This window comes from Manis pentadactyla, chromosome 10, assembly GCF_030020395.1.
Source record: "Manis pentadactyla isolate mManPen7 chromosome 10, mManPen7.hap1, whole genome shotgun sequence".
NCBI classification, from domain to species: Eukaryota; Metazoa; Chordata; class Mammalia; order Pholidota; family Manidae; genus Manis; species Manis pentadactyla.
Genome location: NC_080028.1, coordinates 114,832,590 through 114,859,670, shown reverse-complemented (window position 1 = coordinate 114,859,670; position 27,081 = coordinate 114,832,590). Strand labels below are relative to the sequence as shown.

General features: G+C 36.1%; 1 protein-coding gene across 2 annotated transcripts in view; it reads right to left on the bottom strand.

The window, feature by feature from the left end:
• The window catches only part of METTL25 (methyltransferase like 25), a 115,460-nt gene that overhangs the window by 14,330 nt on the left and 74,049 nt on the right, over positions 1-27,081 (bottom strand). For both annotated transcript variants that reach the window (XM_036890028.2, XM_036890029.2), the window contains exon 9: positions 4,263-4,356. In XM_036890028.2, the coding sequence (XP_036745923.2) occupies positions 4,263-4,356 (94 nt within the window). The remainder of the gene's footprint in view (positions 1-4,262; positions 4,357-27,081) is intronic.

Here is a 27,081-nt window from a genome sequence, read left to right as displayed (position 1 = left end):
TTAGTAATCATGTTTCTCACATCTCTGTGGTTGTGCACAAGCCCCCCCTTCCCCACCACACACCTGAAATGAATTCATTGCTCCCTACCTTCCCACCTTATTTGCTCAGTGAACTCCTATGCATCCTTCTAGTCCAAGCTAAGTTACCATGTGTCCTTCGTGAAATCCTCACACATAGAATGAGTCACTCCTTTCCCTGTGCCTCCATAACAGTTTATATATATGAGCGTATTGTTGGAGAGTCATACTATAATTACTGGCTTTCTTTTTTCATGGGTTATGTCTTAACTATCTTTGCAACTCCAGAATTCACACTGTTGTTGACACATGGGAGATTTTCCAAAATAAATGTTTACTGGTGAATAACTAAGTGAGTTTGTTCTCGAGAGTTTTGTTTTTGCTGGGCCATTTAAAAAAAAATAAGGACATTTTTCTGAATTATTCCCTATTTATTACTCTTTATTTCTGAATTATTCTTTATTAAATAAATAATCACTATTATTTATTTACTTTCATTACAGAATAAGCTTAGCAGTTTTCAGCCTTTGCCCATTCAAAGCACTCCCCCCACCAAATCACTAGTTTTACTGTCTTTATTTTACTTCTCAATATCTGAATCATTTCTTTGATTTCTTCTTCATTTATGTGAGTATTCTAAGTGTATGACTCCTGAGCTCTAGAATATAAGCTCTTTTTATTTCCCTCTTCTTATGCACGAATACTCTAGCTCATTTTTTCTCTAGCAAATAATAAGGGTTTTGATGCTTTAATGCCCTATGAATGCATGTGTGTGCACGTTTGTGCATTCATGTGCATGGGGGAAGAGACAGGAAAGTAATATGAATTCACAAAAGAAGGTAAAATGCTGTGGGTCATGAAACCTTAAAGACAATTTTGGAGGTTTTCTGAAATTTGCTGAGATACCAAAGTTTGGGGCAGAATATAAAGTTTGAGAATACCTAATATTTTTTAGGTCTAGGTAAAGCTAGTCACTAGAATTTCGTTATTTTAGACACTTTAAAGTTCTATTAAATGTTTTTCAAAGAAGTGAGCTTTGCAAGAATTTCACTGTAACATTTCATGCTAAGAAATCCATCTATTATAAACAGTATACTTGCTGATACCACAGAGCCGAAGCTTTGCCACAATTTACCATTTTCAGTGGTATAGAGTCAGCTTAGCTTTACCGTGGAGTCTAAACAGTCTTAGACCTATATTCTATGTGGGGCTGAAATCAGTATTACCCTTAAATGGTTAGAGCTATACTAAGTCATGATACATGAAGGGATAGTTTTGAATAAAATGTCTTCAAAATGTATGAACAGAATCATGGCTTCTCTCCTGCCCCTCTCCATGCTTCTTGGTGCAGCAGGTAAAATGACATAAAAAATAACACAGGGTTTATAATGGGAATGTTAGATGACTGCAAATCGAATCACTGAGAGGGCAAATGCTCAAAAACAGTGGATCTTGGGTGATTTTGCCCCTAGGGCATTTTTGGCAACATCTGGAGACTTAAAAAATTTTTGTTGTTGTTATTATTACCACTAGGATGCTACTGCTGACATCTAGTGGGTAGAGGCCAGGGATGGCACTAAACAGTGTGCAATGCACAGGGAGGCCCCCCACAGCAAGAATCATACAGTGGCCACACTGCTGAGTTTGAGAGGTGCTGCTCTGAGAATGTCCTATGCTGTCTTCCACAACTGACTACAGGACTTGTGGATTAATCTCTTGAACTGTGACTGAGCCCCTTATATATTTAGTTCATGAGCTCTGGTCTCCTCTGGAATGAGGATTTGTGTGGCAGTGTTCTCTATTTACTTTCACATGTACGACATGATTTCTTGTGACTAAGAATGTGCTCAGAGCATGCTAGATGTTCTGCACTTCACTTGCTTACATACTTTTGAATATGAAGAGATGTGCTTTAAATATCAGAAATACGTTAGTGCATTCACCACACTTCCCATTATATATAAACATTTGTTAATAAATGATTTCAAATTCAGTCCAAAGATCTCTAAACTATTTTGGTAAATTTAATATTTTAAACTTAAATGATTTTGATACTTCGCAATGGTTAGAATCTCATGTGAAAATGTTATTTTTAAAGTAAAAGCTACACACAAATCTTTTTTGGCAGTGCTTGTGCTCGAACTTTCATTGTAGCATTGGTAATTCCTGGGTTGTAGGAGACAAATAGTAGGATTTTGTATTGGATTAGAAACTTAACTTTTTAAACAACTTAACTTGGTAATAACTTACCTTATTTCCAACCACTCTGGCCAGACAGACACAACTCTCTTAATTCCCCTTTCTAAAAATTAAAACAAAAAAAAATCCCCCCAAACATGTAGTCATAGATCTGTTTCCTATCACCAGCACATCCTCTCAGACACCTTAACTATGCTGTTCTGTGTTTTCTTGCCCCAGTGTCCTCCAGCTGAGGCTTTTGTTCCTTTTCTTTTTCTACCCCATTTTATTCAACATAGCTGTTTTCAATGAACTTAAATAGCAGATTCTATGAGAAAATCAGTGAGGCACTATTATTGCCTTTCATAACTTTAAAATTAATAAAAAGAATAATTTAGGACTGATCTTACATGGTGATCATTTCCTACATTGGTCTTTTTTTCTTTTGTTTTTAATTCCACTTCTCAGCATACAGGAAGTTAACGGTTCAGATTACGATAATAGTTCAATTCATATTCAAGTTCTAGTTCTACCGCCCGCTAGCTTTTCAGCCCTGGGAAAATGACGTGCCTTGTTCTAGTCTCTCTTCCTAGATCATTACATTAGTAATAATGATACTGATCTACCATAAGTGTTTTTGTTAAGAGTACCTGAGATAACGTGATGTCCTTACCGTGATCGCATAGCACGTGCTGCTCGATTATCTATTATTAATATGCTTATCAGTATAATAAGCATATTAAGAGACACTTACTATGGTTGTTATTAAAGATAAACCTGGGGAAAGAAAGCCATCACGAAGGTCAAATAACATTTTTCCTAGATTTTTATTCTTTGGTTTTTGTCAAGGAAATCGATTTTTAGTTTAAGTAAAAACGTACTCTTTATTTGTGAAAAAATTGTGTAGGTGAAATTGAGATAGGCAATAAAGATATGCACTAATTAAGACTTGCTGGAAGACCGGTGTGACGTATTAAAAACATTTAAAAAACAAAACAGAAATAAAGGAAGTAGGACAACAGTGTATATTCTCATTCATTTTATAAGACAAGAAGGACCTTTGTTTTGGTGACTACATAAACACAAGAGTCATATTAACGGGGTTACTACTAGTAGTACATAAAAAAAAGACTGTAATAATAAAAATTAGTACTATTTGGTTAGCGTTTACTATATACAAATGTTGCTTTTGCTTTACATATACTAGCTCATTTAATCTTTCTTAAATCATATTAGTTAGGAATGCCTTTTTAATAGCTATTTTACATGAGAGGAAATGTTAGCAGAAGTCTAACTGCTTTAAGTAACAAAGTAACTGGGGAGTAAATGGATAATTGGTACAATAAATAACACCCTTTAGCTTTGACACAACTTAATCATGTCCATGTCATTTTCTTTCATGAAACCCATTTCATTTCTTTAACCATCTATTTATTCTTTATTTCAATTTATAATCAAATCAAAATACTACAGTAGTCTAAGTTCAACTTAATACTTCAGTATACAACTCATTTGAATCACACTGAGTTTATTATTATTTTCTCTGTGTTAGAATATTTATTACTACTAGTCAACAAGCTTACCTTTTGTCTTCAACAATATGTTTTCAATTTATTAGCTTAGGGCTCCTATGATGCTGCTAATTTTCAGGATTCTCCCTTTCAAAGATTTTTTTTGAATTAAGATTTTAAATTTTAATTGGTTACATAATCTTTAAATAAATGTAGTTGAATATTAAAACCATTGTCTATTGCTTTACTTACAATTCTCATTTGTTTTGTTGTCTTGTTTTTTAATTCTATTTTGATTTGAGAATTGGCACATTTTTACCTGAATAAACCTAATGGGGGATCCCCTCTGGAGGCACGTGATAGCAAATTAGCCACACTGACAGCAAAACTGAACTGGAACAAACATAATGGAGGATTGTTTTCAATGTAAGTTAGATGTTTTTTTACAAATAGGAGAACAGTAGAAGACAAATAATTTTGTGTTAGCTCAAAATTTACTACCTCATAGAAGTTCACCTGTTTTTATGTGAAAACTAGGGGTCTTCGCATACTGACCTTGGACTCATCTAATCCAAGCTTCTTTAGAGACTTTCTGACATAATCCAGAAAGGAAGAGGATTTGGAATAAACTTTACCAACATGGCGATCACTGCAAGACAAAATTGAGTCACTTTTCAGTTTTTTCATTTAATTATAGATGACTTCAAATTCAGTCATGAAGTATTTTAAAATAACTTCTGTGTATCTGGCACAAGCCCCAGATGTGATAAAAATGTAGTAATATTTATGTGAACATTTTTAAGTTACATATTATAAAGTATTCAGGATCTGCTTCTGAGAAATCCTTCAATATATAGTAATGGAAGACAATATTATGAAGATAATACCATGAGAAAGATGACATAAACTTATAGTATTAAAATGATTCATTTTAAAGGGAACTATACATCTTTCAATAGTTTCCTTTGTGTTACAGAACACATTTTAATTTTACTGGCTCAACATTACAGTGCACATTTCCTTATAACATCTGCTAATAGTGGCAATAATTCAACAGCTATGAAGAGAATTACCCAATGCCAGCCATTGATCAAGCACCATATGCTGAGTTGGGTCTGACTTGAAATCACTTATTCATTATACTTTCATTACAGTTTAAACAGGTCATGAGATAGTTTTTAATTTAAATAATGCCATGCTAGGTTATCCCAAAATTTTGGCTGCAACTTAGGTATAATGTAAAAATAAAAAATTCACCACACCCAAATTATTCAAAAACAATGAATTAATACCTCATCTACCTTTGGCAGTATAAATATTAATCTCTGTGATTCATTAAACATGAAATTCTATCAATTCTTCTTCTGAAATATATCTCAAAATATATTCCTTCGGCTACATTTCTAGACAGCCTCCTCAGTTCCACTCATCACCTCATGTCCCAACTATTACAGATACTTCCTATTGAAGAAGAAAGGCTGCACCCTACATTTCTGCCTACACTGTCACGTTATTTTCTTAGAGGAACATTTTTATTTGCCTTGCCACTTCCCTGCTCAAAAAACTGGCAAAACCTCCCTCATTTCTTGGGATATATTTGAAATTCTGTAGTTAGGCCATTAGGCCCACTATTTTCTGGCTATTACCACATCTTCCCATTATATTCCAGAACAATTTCCCCCACTCCTTGTTTCACACTGTCCACGTTTCCGTCTTGGTGCATTTGCTCATGGAGTCACTTCCTAACAGATCAGATAGTTGTCTGCTCCTTTCTTCCGCTTAGTGAAACTGAAGCCACTCTTTAGGACCAAGTTCAAATTATGACCTCTTTTTGGTAACATGATGAACAATAATCATTCATAGTTTTTAATTTCTATAGCCCTTATCCTTCTTCCATTCATTTGTTATTTGAAATAATAGTCATTTGAGTAGGTATAGGTTCCAAGTGGCAGAAATTGTATTTTTTTTAAAGTTTTTGCATAATTCTCAGATCCTATGCATATATATCTTATGTATAACAAATATCATATAATAGATATGTTCATCTTATCACAGTATATTGAATGGAATAACTGTGCTCCAAGAAAAAGATAGTATTTAATCTTAACTTCTTGCCCTTAGAAAGGTTTTTAAACCTTGATTAAAAGAAAAAAACAAAGGAGCAAGCAATTCTTTCTTATGAACCAGTGATTTTCATTATTTACACTATTCATCACTGCCTAACGGAGTAGCTCAAAAGAGAAGGCATAAAACAGTAGACAACAGTGTGATTTCCAGTAAGACTGATTCTATCACCTTGTTTATAAAATACAGGCCATCCATAGTACCTATTTCATAGTCACTGTGCAGATTAAATTAGATAACACATAAAAGGTGCTCAGAACCGTTCCATAACGTGAGCTGCTGTTGTTTTTATTACTGTTGTTTTTATCATTACTGGAATTATAGTCTGGATTCTTCTTTTATTACAACACTAAAAGAACCACAGTAAGATGCTCACAAGTAAGTGCTAACCACGTAAACTGAAGGGAGTATGATGTAAGTGTAGGTGGTAAGGATTTATTTCCTAGATTTTGTATATTAGATTGCTTGAAAATAAGAGAAACATTTTAAATTTTAATTTGTCCTTGTGTTACTTTCCCTTTTCAGGACATGCTACCTTTTACTATTGCAAAATTTCACAGCCTGATTATAAAATTACTTTTTGTGTGCTAAGCAATTATTTGCTGCATAAGACTTTATCTTCAAATCCTTTGTCAATGTGTGTTATTTCAGACCTGTTTTTAGTAATAAGAGGTAAAGGAGAAGAAGACCATCCAAACAGAACTAGAAAGGTGATTATTTGATCACGTTTTTTCTCTTTAAATTCCTCCAGACCTTCCCATGACTCTCAGGATTAAGATCTAAATGCTTAACATACTATATGATAAGCCTTGTACCATCTGGTTCTCTTTCAACCCCTCCGCATTGTTTTATGACATTCCCTTTTCAACCACAATGGCATTCTTTCAGTTTCTTGAATATATCCTGGTTTTGCCTATAAACACTATTCTTATAACATTCCACTCTCCATCCTTTGGCCTAAAGTACGCCAAACTCTTCCTTTCAGATCCTATCCCAAATGTTGCTTCCTTAGAGAAACCTTTTCCTGCCATCCTGATGAAATCAGGCTCCTAACACAGAGAACTTTTCCTTCACATACTTTTCCACAACTCCTTTCACAAGCAGCACTTCTCCTGCTTTAACTTGACAAAGGAAAGGCATACTTTTTAACCATGTTGCTATGTTGCATTGCTATGAGGTGTAAGAACCTCTGAAGCATCAGTGACAAAATAATCATTTTATTAAAGACTTTATAAATGCCAACCATATCCATCTGAACAGGAGATGCATTTCAATAAACTTTCACTCATCATGTTCAATAATTTAAAATAAAGACTTGTAATTTATGTTGTCTACATGTATGAATATTTATGTAACAATATCTTAATCCAGAAGAAGTTCTTTTTTAATACTAAGAGCCTTATGGGTATAGGAAATTTTGTCATCCAGTGGACATGACATAAAAGAGTAAAAGGAGAGCAAAAACCAGTCAACAAAGGGAAAAGATATAGCACTTTGTTCCCATTATGGATTTCAAACATGCCTGGGCTTATTATCTCTAAAAAAGTTAACATTTTAGAAACTATGCATATTTTGAAGAATACTCCATAGTATTTTATAGTCAATTGTCAACAGTATATATAATATTAAAGAAACTCAAAAGAACTTTGCTATTGTCATTTCATTTGAAGTTGATAATTATATAAATCATAAATGAGATCCAAGTAGAAATTAAAATAATTATTTTCAAGATTTTTCTGTGTTTTTTAGAGTGTCCCATTAAACAGTGCTACAAATATTTATTAAATGTGCATATAGTTTGGAGAAGAAATATTATATGAACAAATAAACATTGATTTCAACAACATTAAATACATATCTTTATCAAAATAGCAATTACTATGTTCCAGGCACTGATTTAAGCACTTTATAGATATTATTTTTCACAACATTCCTTTGAGATAGGTACTATCATTAACCCCAATTTACAGATGGGAAAACCGAGGCAATAAGATGTTATGTACCCAAGATCACAGTGTTATTATCTGATGAGGACTGGGATTTAAAACTAGGCAGTACAGCTCCTGTGCTTATGCTCTTAACCATTACTCTGCTGTTTCTCTATTGGAAGTCTTTAAAAATACATGTGCACTAGGAATCCTAAGAAGGGTTGACTTTACATGAAGCATTTACTTGATTAAGAAGTGCTTTTCTGTCCAAGTATTTTCACAGAATCATTGCTCTTCAGGACAGCAATCTGGGGAACACTGCTATACAATAATCAAAATTTGATTTTCTTTCAAAAGCATTTCTAAATACTCCTAGGCTAGATTATTTGGTTCTACCACTCATTATGAATGAAATACAACAAACAAAAAAATCACTTGAACTTTGATCAATGAAACAAGTAAAATACATAGTACATTAAATAGTAACAAAAGCAGAGAGGCTGATGATAGAGGAGAGAAAGTGGATATGAAATGTAAGAGAAGTGATGGTGGATGGTGATACAGAGATGATGAATTTGAGTAAAGATCTGAAGAAAGAGAGTAAGCTAGCCATGTGGATATCTGGCGGGGAGCATTCCAGGCAGAGGCTACAGCATATGCAAAGGCCCTAAGGTAGAAGTGTTTCTGGTATTTTCAAGGAATAGCAAGGAATTCAGTGCAGACATAAATAAAGGGAAAATGGAAGAAATGAAATTTAGAGAGATAATAAGGAGCCACATCACATAAGGCTTTGCAGGTCATAGAAAAATACTAGCTTTACTATCAAGTGAATGAGAAACTATCAGGTGAATGGTAAGTTTCTAAGATCTCATGGATATTAACAGGATCACTCTGCCTATTTTGAGGAGAATAGATATACAGGATTACTGTAGAAGCAGAAAGAACAATTAGGAGGTTTATTACAATAATCTGAATGGAGATGATGGTAGTTTAGAGCATGGTGGTGGCCCTGATGATGGTGAGAAGTGGTGGGATTTAAGGTATATTTTGATGGGAGACTGCAAAATTGCTGAAGGACTGAAGGCAGTGTGAGAAAGACAGGAGTCAAGGATGCCTTCAAAATTTCTGACCAGAGCAACTGGAATAAGATCATCATTAACTGGACTATATAGTTTGGGATTCCTCAGCACAGAGATGGTATTTAAAGCCAGGAGATGGAAGAGATCACCTAAGTAATGGGTGTAGATAGACAAAGTACTAAAATAGATAGAGGTTTGAAAGGATAAGAGCGATCAGCAAAACCCAAAGCAGAGAAAGGGGAAAAGCTGAGTATCTTGTAAGGGACTTTCACTGGAATATGAGAGAAAAATGTTTCAATTGAGAGTGGGAAACTGTGTGAAACACTGATGGCAGGACAATGATGATGACTGAGAACTGACTGTGGGATTTGGCACCATGTGTTCATTAGTGCCCCTGAAAGACTGATTGATGGAGTGACAGAAGAAAAATTTGATTGATATGCAATATAAAACAGGAAAGAAATTGGCAGCATGTTTAAGGAATTTTCTGGTAAAGGAAAGAATAAAGGATAGTTGGAAGGGAAAATGGGGTTCAAAGAGAATGTTCAGAATCCATGCCCTTAACCACTATAATACATTGTTTCATTTAGTAACACTGAAAACTGGCTATTAAGGAACTCACTAGGTGGAAGAGGAGTAGACACAACTAATTAAACAATTAGGATTGATGAGAGCTGTGAATTCCATATTAAGTCCTATGGGAGAAAAGAAGAGGGCGTGGAGAAAAAAAAGGCATCCTAGAGATGCCTTCTAAATTGGGATTTAAAGAATGCTGAGGATTTCACTTGCCAGACACTGTGGGAAGAAACCGCGGCAGAAACGGGGAGAATATTCCAGGCAGATGGAGGAGCTCTAAGCAAGCGCACAAGGTGTAAAATTAATTGCATGGAAAATGGTGAACAATCTAGTGTCCAGTGCACCAGGTCAGAGCGCCTGGGCAGCTGCCTGGGTACTGAGGAGGGAGAATGGGGTGACGGACTAGGCTGGACAGTGTATGACCGACAGGTTAGAAATGGCCTTGAATGCTATAAGAAGGGTATTTTAATTTTTGAGTATGAAGAAGAGGAATTATCAAACATTTTGAAGTTAGAAAGCAAATGACTGTTTCTGAAAGATAAATGATGGGACTTAAAGGGGGCCCTCTGTCAGAATAAAGCATGGTCAGCATGCTAAAAAGGAGTTAGTATTCTTTCTTTTAATAAAAGTGAATGAAGTAGATCTATTTAAAATTCTACTCAACTGAATCCAATACCACCCACATACTTTTCCAAAAATACAATTGTAAGAACATGATTTACTTATAGCACTTTCCAAAGGAGCAACATAAGTGTAGGAAACTTTAAGAAAAGGTGAATCAGGGGTATACTAAATAAATGAAAACAAGCACATGAAGGACAGAAAGTACCAAAATGCATTTTCTCTACCATCACAAAATATTTATGGAATTATTTTGTACCTTGGATATGCCAATACATATTGAAAGACTTAAAAGGTCAACTACATAATATTTTACTGAAAATGATGATTAGTTAAGGAAGCTCCAAAAGTCTTCAAAATATTCCTTAACTCCAAAGATGCGGACTTACTAATTTCAACTTGACCAAGCAGCATGGATTAAATAATTAAATTTTGTAAGCTAGTTTTTACAGTCTGGTTTTTCACTTTCCTATTTGATTATAGGAAAACCAAAATGAAAATTAAACTAGGTAATACATAATTATAGGCACTAAAATTATATATTTATTGTAGAGTGTACACAGTATTCATTATGAAAGAGAATAAAATGTACACATATTTTCCCTGCCCTTTTTCAAGTGTTTTAAGAGATTTTTACTGCACAAAATTCCTTCTTTGGCATTTTATTCCCTTTAGAGTTTCCAGAAAAGAACAGTTATACAAAAAATAATTTTCTATTAACTGAGTTTTAATATAAATGTTAAAAGGTATGACACAATTAATAGAGTAAAAATGCTATATGTAAGTCCATGAAAAAAGTTTACTTCATCATCTCAGGTTACATTAACAATTACACTTAAACTTTAAAATAGTGTTTTAGATATTCTAAAACAGTGTATCATTTGCAGTATATCGTGGTAGGTTTGTCTAGAAGTTTTTCTGTGGCTGCCTTTTCCCGGTCCTTTGGCTGAAAAGAGAAGGTTTTTATTGCAGCTTTTTCCATCTGTGCCCATGGCATTTCTAGATTGTTGATTTTATTCAGCTCCAAATCAGGACTACAGGGAGCCAAGAGAAAACCCAAGGAACTCACCGCTGTGTTGTTCCCTGGGTCCTCATATCCCTAGCCAGTGTGCCTTATTTTTTCCATCTTTCAGAGTCCTCTTATGTTTATTTTATGGATAATACTCTGGGTTTTTTAATTGCACTTAGCATAAAAAATAGATAAAAGTACATCTATCCTATTTTCCAGAGTGGAAGTTTCTCAAACCTTTTTCTGGGTCTTTAAGGGGCTGTTTCTGTCGACTATTATTTATCTTGGTTTTTGGTCATGCTGCCCTGTTTCATCTTATGACTGGTTCCTTTGGATTGATTTCACATGCTGTGTCTACAAAACTAGTGGTAATTTGCACACAGATATGTACTATTTTTGCCTAGAGAGGATTTGCTAATAGCAGCCAGCTAGAAGCAGCAGTAATCTGAAATACTTTAATCATGGCCTGAGATAATTCCAAGTTCACCCTCACTCAGATAGTGGAACTAACTCAAAGTATGAATGATTTATCCACACTATAGAGCCCTCATCCTCGGCAGGCCATGAACTCTAAATTCTAACTCACTAGAGTTGTTATTCTGTTGAAAGTTATGCCACCCTCTCTGTCCATTCTGCTGACTGTCCTGTGCCTATTCAAAAATTGGTAGATACCTATGGGGAAGATGCAGCCCTAAAAGCTAGACCTATCTCTCTTAGTTTTAATCTTCTCCTAGGTATTTTCCCTACTTCTTTTTTTTCTTACATTGACAAGAAGTACTTTATTTCAAGATTTAATTTTGACCTCAAAAATATGAAGTTGTAAGGGTGGAGGCAAGATGACAGTGTGAGTAGAGCAGCAGAAATCTCCTCCCAAAACCATATATATTTTTGGAAATACAACAAATACAACTCTTCCTAAAAGAGAGACCAGAAGACACAGGACAACAGCCACACTACATCCACACCTGTGAGAATCTAGCGCCTCGCAAAGGGGATAAGATACAAGCCCCAGCTGGGCAGGACCCGAGGCTCCTCACCCCAGCTCCGTGGTGGGAGGAGAGGAGTTGGAGTGGGAGGGAGAGGGAGCCCAGGACTGCTAATCACCCAGCCCCAGCCATCCGCACCAGAGCGCAGACACACAGTGCATGGTGTGCCGGAAACTAGGGAAGCAGGACAGTAAGACCTGTGAGCGGGTCCCGCAGCCGGCGCCCCTGGGAGAAAGAAAAGCGAGTGCTTTTTGAACGTCTTAAAGGGACAGGCACCTCAAAGTTGGACAGAAGCATCAAGGGACACTTAGCCTAGCAGCTGGGAATCCCAGGGAACTCCGGGCACCTTAACCCCATGGATGGAAGCACAGCTCGGATGCCCCTCACGGAGATAAACAGCCTCCCACCTGCTTCCCCTCTGACCCACATCCACCATATTGGAGCAGCAGACTGAGGTCGGCCACAACCATAGCAACTGCGGAACTTAACTCCACAGCAGCCGGGTAAAAATCAGAAGTCCCGTCTGTGCGCAGCTCCACAGCACAAGCCACTAGAGGTTGCTGTTCTCCAAGGAGAGGAGGGCCACAAACCAACAAGAAGGGATGTTCTCCCAGCCGACACATACTCCATCTTCCAGGAACTACCTCTATTGCCATGAAAAGGCAGAAAAATTTGATACAGACCAGATTAACCCAGACATCCTCCCCTGAGAAGGAATCTGGGGAGATAGACCTAACCAATCCCCCTAAAAAAGAATTCAAAATAAAGGTCATAAACATGCTGACAGAGCTGCAGAGAAATATGCAAGAGCTAAGGGATGACGTCCAGAGGGAGATTACAGAAATGAAACAATCTCTGGAAGGGTTTATAAACAGAATGGATAAGATGCAAGAGGCCATGGATGGAACAGAAACCAGAGAACAGGAACGCATAGAAGCTGATGCAGAGAGAGAGAAAAGGATCTCAAGGAATGAAACAATATTAAGAGAACTGTGTGACCAATCCAAAAGGAACAATATCTGCATTATAGGGGTACCAGAAGAAGAAGAGAAAGAAAAAGGGATAGAAAGTGTCTTTGAAGAAATAGTGGCTGAAAACTTCCCCAAACTGGGGGAGGAAATAATTGATCAGACCATGGAAGTACACAGAACTCCCAACAGAAGGGACCCAAGGAGGACAACACCAAGACACATAATAATTAAAATCACAAACATCAAGGACAAGGACAGAGTTTTAAAGGCAGCTAGAGAGAGGAAAAAGATCACCTACAAAGGAAAACCCATCAGGCTATCATCAGACTTCTCGACAGAAACTCTACAGGCCAGAAGAGAATGGCATGATATATTTAATACAATGAAACAGAAGGGCCTTGAACCAAGACTACTGTATCCAGCATGACTATCATTTACATATGAAGGAGGGATTAAACAATTCCCAGACAAGCAAAAGTTGAGGTAATTTGCCTCCTAGAAACCAACTCTACAGAGTATTTTAGAGGGACTGCTCTAGACGGGAGCACTCCTAAGGCTAAACAGATGTCACCAGAGAAAATAAAATCACAGCAAAGAAAGCAGACCAACCAAATACTAACTAAAGGCAAAAAATAAAATCAACTACCCACAAAAGCAGCTAAAGGAAACATGAAAGAGCACAGAATAAAACACCCAACATATAAAGAATGGAGGAGGAGGAATAACAAGGGAGAGAAATAAAGAATCACCAGACAGTGTCAATAATAGCTCAATAAGCGAGCTAAGTTAGGCAGTGAGATACTAAAGAAGCTAACCTTGAAACTTTGGTAACCACAAATCTAATGCCTGCAATGGCAATAAGTACGTATCTTTCAATAATCACCCTAAATGTAAATGGACTGAACACACCAATCAAAAGACACAGAATAATAGAATGGATAAAAAAGCAAGACCCATCTATATACTGCTTACAAGAGACTCACCTCAAACCCAAAGACATGCAAAGACTAAAAGTCAAGGGATGGAAAAAGATATTTCATGCAAACAACAGGGAGAAAAAAGCAGGTGTTGCAATACTAGTATCAGACAAAATAGACTTCAAAATAAAGAAAGTAACAAGAGATAAAGAAGAACATTACATAATGATAAAGGAGTCAGTCCAACAAGAGTATATAACCATTATAAATATATATGCACCCAATACAGGAGCACCAACATATGTGAAACAAATACTAACAGAACTAAAGGAGGAAATAGAGTGCAATGCATTCATTTTAGGAGACTTCAACACGCCACTCACTCCAAAGGATAGATCCACAGGACAGAAAATAAGTAAGGACACGGAGGCACTGAACAACACACTAGAACAGATGGACCTAATAGACATCTATAGAACTCTACATCCAAAACCAACAGGATACACATTCTTCTCAAGTGCACATGGAACATTCACCAGAAGAGATGATATACTAGGCCACAAAAAGAGCCTCAGTAAATTTCAAAAGACTGCAATTCTACCATCTAACTTTTCAGACCACAAAGGTATAAAACTAGAAATAAATTGTACAAAGAAAACAAAAAGGCTCACGAACACATGGAGGCTTAACAACATGTTCCTAAATAATCAGTGGATAAATAAACAAATTAAAATAGAGATCAAGGAATCTATGGAAACAAATGACAACAACACAAAGCCCCAACTACTGTGGGAGGCAGCAAAATCAGTCTTAAGAGGAAAGTATAGAGCAATCCAGGCCTATTTAAAGAAGGAAGAACAAACGCAAATGAATAGTCTAATGTTACAATTATCAAAATTCGAAAAAGAAGAACAAATGAGGCCTAAAGCCAGCAGAAGGAGGGACATAATAAAGATCAGAGAAGAAATAAACAAAATTGAGAAGAATAAAACAATAGAAAAAATCAATGAAACCAAGACCTGGTTCTTTGAGAAAATAAACAAAATAGATAAGCCTCTAGCCAAATTATTAAGAGAAAAAGAGAATCAACACACATCAACAGAATCAGAAATGAGAAAGGAAACATCATGGCAGACTCCACAGAAATACAAAGAACTATTAGAGACTACTATGAAAACCTATATGCTGACAAGCTGGAAAACCTAGGAGAAATGGACAACTTCCTAGAAAAATACAACCTTCCAAGACTGACCCAGAAAGAAACAGAAAATCTAAATTACCAGCAACGCAATTGAAGCGGTAATCAAAAAATTACCCAGGAACAAAACCCTAGGCCAGATGGATTTACCTCGGAATTTTATCAGACATACAGAGAAGACATAATACCCATTCTTCTTAAAGTTTTCCAAAAAATAGAAGAGGAGGGAATACTCCCAAACCCATTCTATGAAGCCAACATCACCCTGATACCAAATACAAGCAAAGACCCCACCAAAAAAGAAAATTACACACCAATATCCCTGATGAATGTAGATGCAAAAATACTCAACAAAATATTAGCAAACGGAATTCAAAAATATATCAAAAGGATCATACACCACAACCAAGTGGAATTCATCCCAGGGATGCAAGGATGGTACAACATTCGAAAATCCATCAACATCATCCACCACATAAACAAAAAGAAGGACAAAAACCACATGATCATCTCCATAGATGCTGAAAAAGCATTGGACAAAATTCAACATCCATTCATGATAAAAATTCTCAGCAAAATGTGTATACAGGGCATGTACCTCAACATAATAAAGGTCATATAAGATAAACTCACAGCTAACATCATACTGAAAAGCAAGAAGCTGAAAGCTTTTCCTCTGACATCAGGAAGAAGACAGAGATGCCCTCTCTCCTCACTATTATTTAACATAGTATTGGAGGTCCTAGCCACTGCAATTAGACAAAACAAAGAAATACAAGGAATCCATATTGGTAAAGAAGAAGTTAAACTGTTACTATTTGCAGATGACATGATATTGTACATAAAAAATCCTAAAGACCCCACTCCAAAACTACAAGAACTAATATCAGAGTTCAGCAAAGTTGCAGGATACAAAATTAACACACAGAAATCTGTGGCTTTCCTATCCACTAGTAATGAACCAAGAGAAAGAGAAATCAGGAAAACAATTCCATTCACAATTGCATCAAAAAGAATAAAATACCTAGGAATAAACATAACCAAGGAAGTGAAAGACCTATGCCCTGAAAACTATAATACACTCTTAAGAGAAATTAAAGATGACACTAATAAATGGAAACTCATCACATGCTCTTGGCTAAGAAGAATTAATATTGTCAAAATGGCCATCCTGCCCAAAGCAATACACAGATTTGATGCAATCCCTATCAAATTACCAACATTCTTCAACGAACTGGAACAAAAAGTTCAAAAATTCATATGGAAACACCAAAGACCCTGGATAACCAAATCAATCCTGAGAAGGAAGAATAAAGTGGGGGGGGGATCTCGCTCCCCAACTTCAAGCTCTACTACAAAGCCACAGTAATCAAGGCAGTTTGGTACTGGCACAAGAAAAGAGCCACAGACCAGTGGAACAGAATAGAGACTCCAGACATTAACCCAAACATATATGTTCAATTAATATTTGATAAAGGAGCCATGGACATACAAAGAGGAAATGACAGTCTCTTCAACAGATGGTGCTGGCAAAACTGGACAGCTACTTGTAAGAGAATGAAACTGGATCACTGTCTAACCCCATATATAAAAGTAAATTCAAAATGGATCAAGACCTGAATGTAAGTCATGAAACCATAAAACTCTTAGAAAAAAACATAGGCAAAAATCACACGGACATAAACATGAGTGACTTCTTCATGAACATATCTCCCCGGGCAAGGGAAACAAAAGCAAAAATGAACAAGTGGTACTACATCAAGCTTGTTCAACAAAGGACACCATCATTAGAACAAAAAGGTACCCTACAGTATGGGAGAATATATTCATAAATGACAGATCCGATAAAGGCTTGACATCCAAAATATAGAAAGAGCTCATGCACCTCAACAAACAAAAAGCAAATAATCAAATTAAAAAATGGGCAGAGGAGCTGAGCAGACAGTTCTCCAAAGAAGAAATTCAGATGGCCAACAGACACATGAAAAGATGCTCCACATCGCTAATTATGAGAGAAATGCAAATTAAAACCACAATGAGGTATCACTTCACACCAGTAAGGATAGTTGCCATCCAAAAGACAGGCAACAACAAATGTTGGTGAGGCTGTGGAGAAAGGGGAACCCCCCTACACTGCTGGTGGGAATGTAAATTAGTTCAACCATTGTGCAAAGCAGTGTGGAGGTTCATCAAAATGCTCAAAACAGACTTACCATTTGACCCAGGAATTCCACTCCTAGCAATTTACCCTAAGAACACAGCACTCAAGTTTGAAGAAGACAGATGCACCCCTATGTTTATCACAGCACTATTTACAACAGCCATGAAATGGAAGCGACCTCAGTGTCCACCAGTAGATGAAATGGATAAAGAAGATGTGGCACATATACACAATGGAATATTATTCTGCTATAAGAAGAAAACAAATCCTACCATTTGCAACAACATGACTGGAGCTAGAGGGTGTTATGCTCAGTGAAATAAGCTAGGTGGAGAAAGACAAGTACCAAATGATTTCACTCATATGTGGAGTATAAGAACAAAGAGAAACTGAAGGAACAAAACAGCAGCAGAATCACAGAACCCAAGAATGGACTAATGGTTACCAAAGGGAAAGGAACTGGGGAGAATGGGAGGGAAGGGAAGGATAAGGGCAGGGAAGAAGAAAGGGGGTATTAATATTAGCATGTATAATGTGTCGGGGGAATGGGAAAGGCTGTGCAACACAGAGAAGACAAGTAGTGATTCTACAACATATTACTATGCTGATGGACAGTGACTGTAATGGGGTTTGTGGGGGGGACTTGGTGAAGAGGGCACCATAGTAAACATAATGTCCTTCATGTCACTGTAGATTAATGATAACAAAATAATAAACAAACAAACAAATAAATAAATATAATACTGGGTAAAATAACTTTTAAATAAATGAAGTTGTCTCATTCTTCCAAGTGTCTTAGAAAAGAACTCACTTCAAGTATCAATAAACCAATTCATAAAATGCCTGATGACATTCAAAATCCTAGGTAAATGCAGATCTTATCTTCTTTGTCCCCAATTTTACTGGAAATAATTGGCATATATCACTGTATAAGTTTAAGGTATACAGCAAGACAGTTTGGTTTACATATATGGTGACATGATTATGATAATTAGTTCAGCTAACATGCATCTTCTCATATAGATACAATACAAATAAAAGAAAGACCAAAAGAAAAAACAAACAAATTCTCCTTGTGATGATGAAAATTCTTAGGATTTATTCACTTAAAAATTTTCCTACATATCATACATTACTACTAGCTATAGTGACCATGCTGTACATTAGATTCTTAGTGCTTATTTATTTTACAAATTGAAGTTTATACCTTTTGACAACCTTTCTCCAATCTTTACTTCCCATAATACCCTCTCCTTCTGGAAACTAGAAGCCCAATCTTTTTTTCTTTCTTTATTTTTTAAGATTCTATCTACAACTGAGATCATATAGTATTTGTCTTTCTCTGACTTATTTCACTTAGAATAATTTCTTCAATTATTGTCATAAATGATAGGATTTACTCATTTTTCATGGCTGAATAATCATATGCCTTGGTATATATACTGCAATTTTTTTATTCACACAATGATGGACATGTAGGTTGCTTCCATGTCTTGGCTATTATAAATAATGCTGCTATGAACATGGGGGTGCAGATTTATTTTCAAGTTAGTATTTTCATTTCCTTTGGATATACTCCCAGAGGTAGCATTGCTGGATCATATGGGAGCTCTATTTTACAATCCCATGAAGAATGCACAAGGGTTCCCTTTTCTCCACATCCACATCAGCGTTTGTTATCTCTTGTCTTTTTAATCATGGCCATTCTAACAGAGGTTAGCTGATGTCTCATCATGGTTTTAATTTGCATTTCCCTAATGACTGATGTCGAGCATCTTTCATGTATCTGGTGGCCTGTTATATACCTTCTTTGAAGAAATGTTTATTCAGGGCCTTTAACCATTTTTAAATTGGTTCACTTGTTTTTATTTGTTTTTGCTATTGAGTTATATGAGTTATTTATATTTTTGGATACTAACCCCTTCTCAGATGTATGGTTTGTTCCTTTCTGTAGGTTATCTTTTCACTTTGTTGATGGTTTCTTTTGATATTTTAGTTTGATGTAGTCCCACTTGTGTATTTTTTGTTTGTTTGTTTAGTGTCATATCCAAAAAATCATTACCCAGACCCATGCGAAGGAGCTTTATTCCTAGGTTTTCTTCAAGAAGTTTCATGGTTTTAGGTCTTATATTTACGTCTTTAATAAATTTCAAGTTAATTTTTGTGAGTATGTAAGATATGGGTCTAAGTTGTTCTTTTACATTTCAAATATCTAATTATCCCAGCACAATTTAATAAACAGATTGTCTTTTCTCCATTGAGTACTCTTGGCTCCCTTGTCAAATATTAGTTGTCTGTATATGCTTGGATTTTTTTTCTGGGGTCTCAGTTCTGTTTCATTAGTTTATTTATTTCTATGTCAGTACCATACTGTTTTGATGACTATAGCTTTACATTATAGCTTAAAGTCAGGAAATATGATGCCTCCTGCTTTTTTCTTCTTAGAATTTATTTGGTTGTTCAGGGTCTTTTGTGGTTCCACTTACTTTTTAGGAGTGTTTGTACTACTTCTGTAAAAAATGTCATTGGAATCTTGATAGGGATTGCACTGAACTAATATATGGCTTTTAACAGTATTGACATTTTAACAATATTAATTCTTTCAATCCATGAACATGGGACAACTTTCTTGTTTTTATGTCTTTGACTTTTTTCATTAATGTCATGTAGTTTTCAGAGTAGAGATCCTTTACCACCTTAGATTTGCTAAGTATTTTATAATTTTGCCTTTAATGCTATTATAAATGGGATTTTATTTTTCTGAAAATATGTTAGTGTATAGAAATGCTACTAATTTTTTGCATGTTAATTCTGTATCCCACAACTTTACTGAATTAATTGATTAGACATAACAGGTTTTTGGTTGAGTCTTTAGGATTTTCTATATATAAAATCACATCATTTGCAAATAGAAACAATTTTATTTATTCCTTTCCAATTTTGGTAACTTTTATTTCTTTTTCTTGCCTGATTGCTCTAACTAGGACTTCTAACACTATGTGATTAAGACTGGTGATAGCACGCATGCTTCTCTTGTTCCTGATCTTAAAGGAAAAGCTTTCAACCTTTTACCACATTGGGTATGATATTAGCTGTGGGCTTGTTATATGTGGCCTTTATTATGTTGAGGTAAGTTCCTTCTGTGTGCCTAATTTGTTAAGAGTTTTATGTGAATGAATGTTGAATTTTGTCATATGCTTTATCTGCATCCACTGATACAATCATATGATTATTTTATTTCATTCTGTCAATGTAATATATCACATGAATTGATTTGCATACAGTGAACTATCCTTGCATCCCAGGGAAAAATCTCACTTTTTTTATATCATGGTGAATGATCCTTTTTATGTGCTGCACAATTAGGTTTGCTAGTATTTTACTGAGAGTTTTGCATCTATGTTAATCACAGATATTGGCCTGTAGTTTTCTTTCCTACTGGTACTTCTGTGGCTTTATTATCAGGATAATGCTGGCCTCATAAAATGAGTTGGGGAATATACCCTCCTCTTTGATTTTTTGGAAGAGTTTGAGACGAACTGGTGTTAGTCTTTAAATGTTTGGTAAAATTCACAAGTGAAGCCATCTGGTTCTGGAATTTTCTTTGTCAGGAACTTTTTTGTTACTGATTCAATCTCCTTACTAGTAACTGATCTATTCTTATTCTTTATTTCTTTCTGATTCAGTCTTGATTAAGATATGTTTCTAAGAATTCTCCCACTTCCCTTAGGTTGTTCAGTTTGTGTATACTTGTCCATAGCAGCTTCTTATAATCCATTGAATTTCTGTGGATCCACTTTCAATGTCTCTTTTTTCTCTTACAATTAGTTGATTTGTGTCCTCTTTTTCCCTTGATTAGATTAGCTAAAGGGTTGTCCATTTTATTCCTTTAAATGTATCAACTCTTGGTTCAGTTAATCTTTTATTTTAAATTTTTTATTAAGGTACTATGGCTATACACTCTTATGAAGGTTTCACATGAAAAAACAATGTGGTTACTATATGTACCTATATTATAAAGTCCCAATCCATACCCCATTGCAGTCACTGTCCATCAGTGTAGTAAGATGCCAAAGATTCACTATATGCCTTCTCTGTGCTACACTGGTTTCCCTATAACCCCTCACACCATGTATACTAAACATAATATGCCTCAATAACCATCTCCCTCCCTCCCCATCACCCTCTCAAACCCCTCCCCTTTGGTAACCAGTAGTCCATTCTTTGAGTCTGTGAGTTTGCTGCTGTTTTGTTCCTTCAGTTTTGCTTCATTGTTATACTCCACAAATGAGAGAAATCATTTGGCACTTGTCTTTCTCTGCCTGGCTTATTTCACTGAGCATAATATCCTCCGGTTCCATCCATGTTGTTGCAAATGGTAGTATTTGTTTCTTTCTTATGGCTGAATAGTATTCCATTGTGTATATGTACCACTTCTTCTTTATCCATTCATCTACTGACAGACACTTAGTTTGCTTCCATATCCTGGCTATTGTAAATAGCACTGTGATAAACATAGGGGTGCATATGTATTTTTGAATCTGAGAACTTGTAGTCTTTTGGTAAATTCCAAGAAGTGGAAATCCTGGGTCAAATTGCATTTCTAATTTTAGTTTTTTGTGGAACCTCCAAATTGCTTTCCACAATGGTCGAACGAGCTTACATTCCCACCAGCAGAGTAGGGCGGTACCCATTTCTCTGGATCTTCGCCAGCATTGTTGTTCTTCATCTTTTCAATGCTGGACATTCTTACTCATGTGAGGTGATATCTCATTCTGGTTTGAATTTGCATTTCCCTGATAATTAGTGATGGGGAGCATCTTTTCATGTGTCAGTTGACCATCTGAATTACTTTGGAGAACTGTCTCTTCATATACTCCGCCCATTGGGTTATTTGCTTTTTGTGTATTGATGCATGTGAGTTCTTCACATATTTTGGATGTTAACCCCTGGTCAGATATGTCATTTACAAATATATTCTCCGATATGGTAGAATGCCTTTTTCTTCTGTTGATGGTGTCCTCTGCCATACAAAAGCTTTTTAGTTTGATGTAGTCCCAAGTGTTCATTTTTGCTTTTGTTTCCCTTGCTCGAGGAGATGCGTTCAGGAAGAAGTTGCTCATGTTTATATTCACGAGATTTTGGCCTATGTTGTCTTCTACGAGTTTGATAGTTTCATGACTTACATTCAGGTTTTTGATCCATTTTTAGTTTACTTTTTTGAATGGGGTTAAACAATAATACAGTTTCATTTTCTTGCATGTTGCTGTCCAGTTTTGCCAACACCAGTTGTTGAAGTGGCTGTCATTTCCCCATTGCATGTTCATGGCTTCTTATTCATATATTAATTGACCATATATGGTTGGGTTTATATCAGGGCTCTCTAGTCTGTTCCATTGGTCTATTATTCTCTTCTTGTGCCAGTACTATATTGTCTTGATTACTGTGGCTTTGTAGTAGAGCTTGAAGTTGAGGAGCATAATCCTCTCAGTTTTATTCTTCCTTCTCAGGATTGCTTTGGCTATATGGGGTCTTTTGTGGTTCCCAATGAATTTTAGAACAATTTGCTCTAGTTCATTTGAGAATGCTGTTGGTATTTTGATAGGAATTGCATTGAATCTGTAGATTGCTTTAGGCAGGATGGCCATTTTGACAATATTATTTCATCATACCCATGAACACAGTATGTGTTTCCATTTATTGGTATCTTCTTTAATTTCTGTCATGAGTGTCTTGTACTTTGCAAAGCATAGGTCTTTCCCTTCCTTGGTTAGGTTTATTCCTAGACATTTTATTCTTTTTGATGCAATTGTGAATGGAATTCTTTTTCTGATTTATCTCTCTGCTAGTTCATCCTTAGTGTATAGGAATGCAACAGATTTCTGTGTATTAATTTCATATCCCACAACTTTGCTGAATTCAGATATTAGATCTAGAGGTTTTGGAGTGGATTATTTGGGCTTTTCTTAATATACAAGATCATGTCATCTGCAAACAGTTTAACTTCTTCCTTACCAATTTAGATGTCCTTTATTTCTCTGTGTTGTCTAATTGCTGTGGCAAGGACCTCCAGAACGATGTTGACTAAAAGTGGAGAGACTGGGCATCCTTGTCTTGTTCCTGAGCTTAAAGGAAAGGCTTTCATTTTGTCACTGTTAAGTATGATGTTGGCTGGGGGGCTGTCTTATATTGTTGAGAGTTTTTATCATGAATGGATGTTGAATTTTATCCAATGCTTTTTCAGCATCTATGGAGATGATCATGTGTTTTTTGTCCTTTTTGTTGATAAAGTGGGTGATGTTGATGGATTTTCAAATGTTGTACCATCGTTGCATCCCAGGAATAAGCCCTACTTTATCATGGTGGATTATTTTTTTGATATATTTTTGAATTCAGCTTGCCAATATTTTGTTGAGTATTTTTGCATCTATGTTCATCAGGGATATTGGTCTGTAATTTTCTTTTTTTGTGTGGTGTCTTTTATTGGTTTTGGTATTAGAGTGATGTTGGCCTCATAGAATGAGTTTGGAAGTATTCCCTCCTCTTCTACTTTTTGGAAAACTTTAAGGAGGATGGGTATTAGGTCTTCACTATATGTTTGATAAAATTCTGCAGTGAAGCCATCTGGTCCAGGGATTTTGTTCTTAGATACTTTTTTGATTATCAATTCAATTTCGTTGTTGATATTTGATCTGTTCAGCTTTTCTGTTTCTTTCTGGGTCAGCCTTGGAAACTTGTATTTTTCTAGGAAGTTGTCCATTTTTTCTAGGTTATCCAGTTTGTTACTGTATAAATTTTCATAATATTCTCTAATAATTCTTTGTATGTCTGTGGTGTCTGCAGTGATTTTTCCTTTCTAATTTCTGATTCTGTACATGTGTGTAGACTCTCTTTTTTTCTTGATAAGTCTGGCTAGGGGGTTATCTATTTCATTTATTTTCTTGAAGAACCAACTCCTGCTTTCATTGATTCTTTCTATTGTTTTATTTTTCTTGATGTTATTTATTTCTGCTCTAATCTTTATTATGTCCCTCCTTCTACTGACTTTGGGCCTCATTTGTTCTTCTTTTTCTAGTTTCATTGTGAGTTTAGACTGTTCATATGGGATTGTTCTTCTTTCCTAAGGTAGGCCTGTATTGCAATACACACTTTCCTCTTAGCACGGCCTTCACTGCATCACATAGATTTTGTAGTATTTTGTTATCATTTGTCTCCATATGTTGCTTAATCTCTGTTTTATTTGGTCATTGAACCATTGGTTATTTAGGAGCATGTTGTGAAGCCTCCATATGTTTGTGGGATTTTTTTTTATGTAGTTTATTTCTAGTTTCATACCTTTGTGGTCTGAGAAACTGGTTGGTACAGTTTCAATCTTCTTGAATTTACTTAAGCTCTTTTTGTGGCCTCATATATGATCTATTCTTGAAAATGTTCCATGTGCACTTGAGAATGTGTATTCTGCAGCTTTTGAGTGTACAGTTCTGTAGATGTCTGTTAGGTCCATCTTTTCTAATGTGTTGTTCAGTGCCTCTGTCTCCTTACTTGTTTTCTCTCTGGTTGATCTGTCCTCTGGAGTGAGTGGAGTGTTGAAACCTCCTAGAATGAATGTATTGCATTCTATTTTTCCTTTTAATTGGGTTAGTATTTGTTTCACATATGTCGGTGCTCCTGTGTTGGGTATATAGATACTTATAATGGTTACATCTTCTTGTTGGATTGACCCATTTATGATTATGTCATTTCCTTTTTTGTCTCTAGTAACTTTCTTTGTTTTGAAGTCTATTTTGTCTGATAAAAGTACTGCAACTCCTGCTTTCTTCTCCCTTTTAGTTGCATTGAAATATCTTTTTCCACCCTTTCACTTTTAGTCTGTGTATGTCTTTGGGTTTAAAGTGAGTCTGTTGTAGGCAGCATATAGATGGGTCTTGTTTTTTTTATCCATTCAGTGATCTATGTCTTTCCATTGGTGTATTCATACAATTCACATTTAGGGTGGTTATCGATAGGTGTGTACTTATTGCCAATGCAGGCTTTAGATTCGTGGTTAGCAAAGGTTCAAAGTTAACTTCCTTATTATCTAAGAGTCTAACTTAACTCACTTAGTATGCTATTACAAACACAATCTAAAGGTTCTTTTTTCTCCTCCTGCATTCTTTATATATTAAGTATCATATTCTGTACTCATTGTCTATCCCTTGACTGACTTTGGGGGTAGTTGATTTAATTTTGCATTTGCTTTGTTATTAACTGTTCCACTTTCTTTTCTGTGTTTTTATTACCTGTGGTGATACCTTTTAAACCTTAGGAACACTTCCATCTATAGAAGTCCCTTCAAAATACACTGTAGAGATAGTTTTGGGGAGGTAAATTCTCTCATCTTTTGCTTATCTTGAAATTGTTTAATCCCTCCTTCAAATTTAAATGATAATCTTGCTGGATAAACTATTCTTGTTTGGAGGCCCTTCTGCTTCATTGCATTAAGTACATCATGCCACTCCCTTCTGCCCTATAAGGTTTCTGCTGAAAAGTCTTATGATAGCCTGATGGGCTTTCCTTTGTATGTGATCTTATTTCTCTGTCTGCTTTTAATAGTCTGTCTTTATCCTTGATACTTGTCATTTAAATTATTATATGTCTTGGTGTTGTCTTCCTTGTTACCTTGTGTTGGGAGATCTGTGCCCCTCCATGGCCTGAGAGACTATCTCCTTCCCCTTCCCCAGACTGGGGAAGTTTCCAGCAATTATCTCCTCAAAGATATTTTCTATCCCTTTTTCTCTCTCTTCTTCTTCTGGTACCCCTATAATATGAATATTGTTCTGTTGGATTGGTCACACAGTTCTCTCAATAGTCTCTCATTCCTAGAGATCCTTTTTTCTCTCCATGCCTCAGTTTCTTTGTATTCCTTTTCTCTAATTTCTACTTCATTTATCATCTCCTCCACCATATCGAATCTCCTTTTAAATCCTCCTTTGTATGCTTCACTTCTGATACTGTTTTCTGTAATGACTGAATCTCCAACCAGAATTCATTCCTGAGTTCTTCAATATTTTTCTGTACCTCCAAGAGTATGTTTATGATTTTTATTTTAAAATCTCTTTCAGGAAGATTCATGAGGTCAATTTCATTTGACTCTTTCTCTGGTGTATTTATAATTTTGCTTTGAACCAAGTTCCTTTGAAGTTTCATATTTCTATATGGTGCCCTCTAGTGCCCAGTATCTCTACTCTCTGGAGCTGCTCAGCCCCTCGAGCAATGTCGGGGGTCATAGGGTAGTGGTGTTGGTGCCTGAGGTTAGGAAAGAGCTGTTTCCTGCTTTCCGGCTGCTATGCCTGTCTCCACTGCCAGAACCAGTGGGTCGAGCACACAGGTATAAGCTTCTATGCTTTGCTTTTGTAGCTGCTGTAGCTGGGGCTTCCCTCTGGGTGACCTAACACTAGGGCAGGGTTTGCCGGTTGGTGAGCTAGTTTTTGGGCTGTCCTGGAGGAAGGCATAGCAGGCTGCATATCACAGAGGTAGGCCTTGGAGTTGCATAGTTAGCCAGGGTGCTGGAGCACCTGAAGTTCATGAAAATTCCCAACCTGCTGGGCAGAATGCACCTGGACAATTTTGCCTACCTGTCCTTTCTCCTGAGCAGTAAGTTCTGTACAATCCTTGCCCCTTTAGCAGCCCTCTCACTGTTAGGAAGTCTCTCAGACTGCCCACCTTTATTTTGTCCCAGAGAAGCCAAATATGGATGCTTCCATTCCACAAGTGACTGGAATCTCAGTCTGTCCAGTTATTCTGCCTATCTTAGCTTTCAAACCC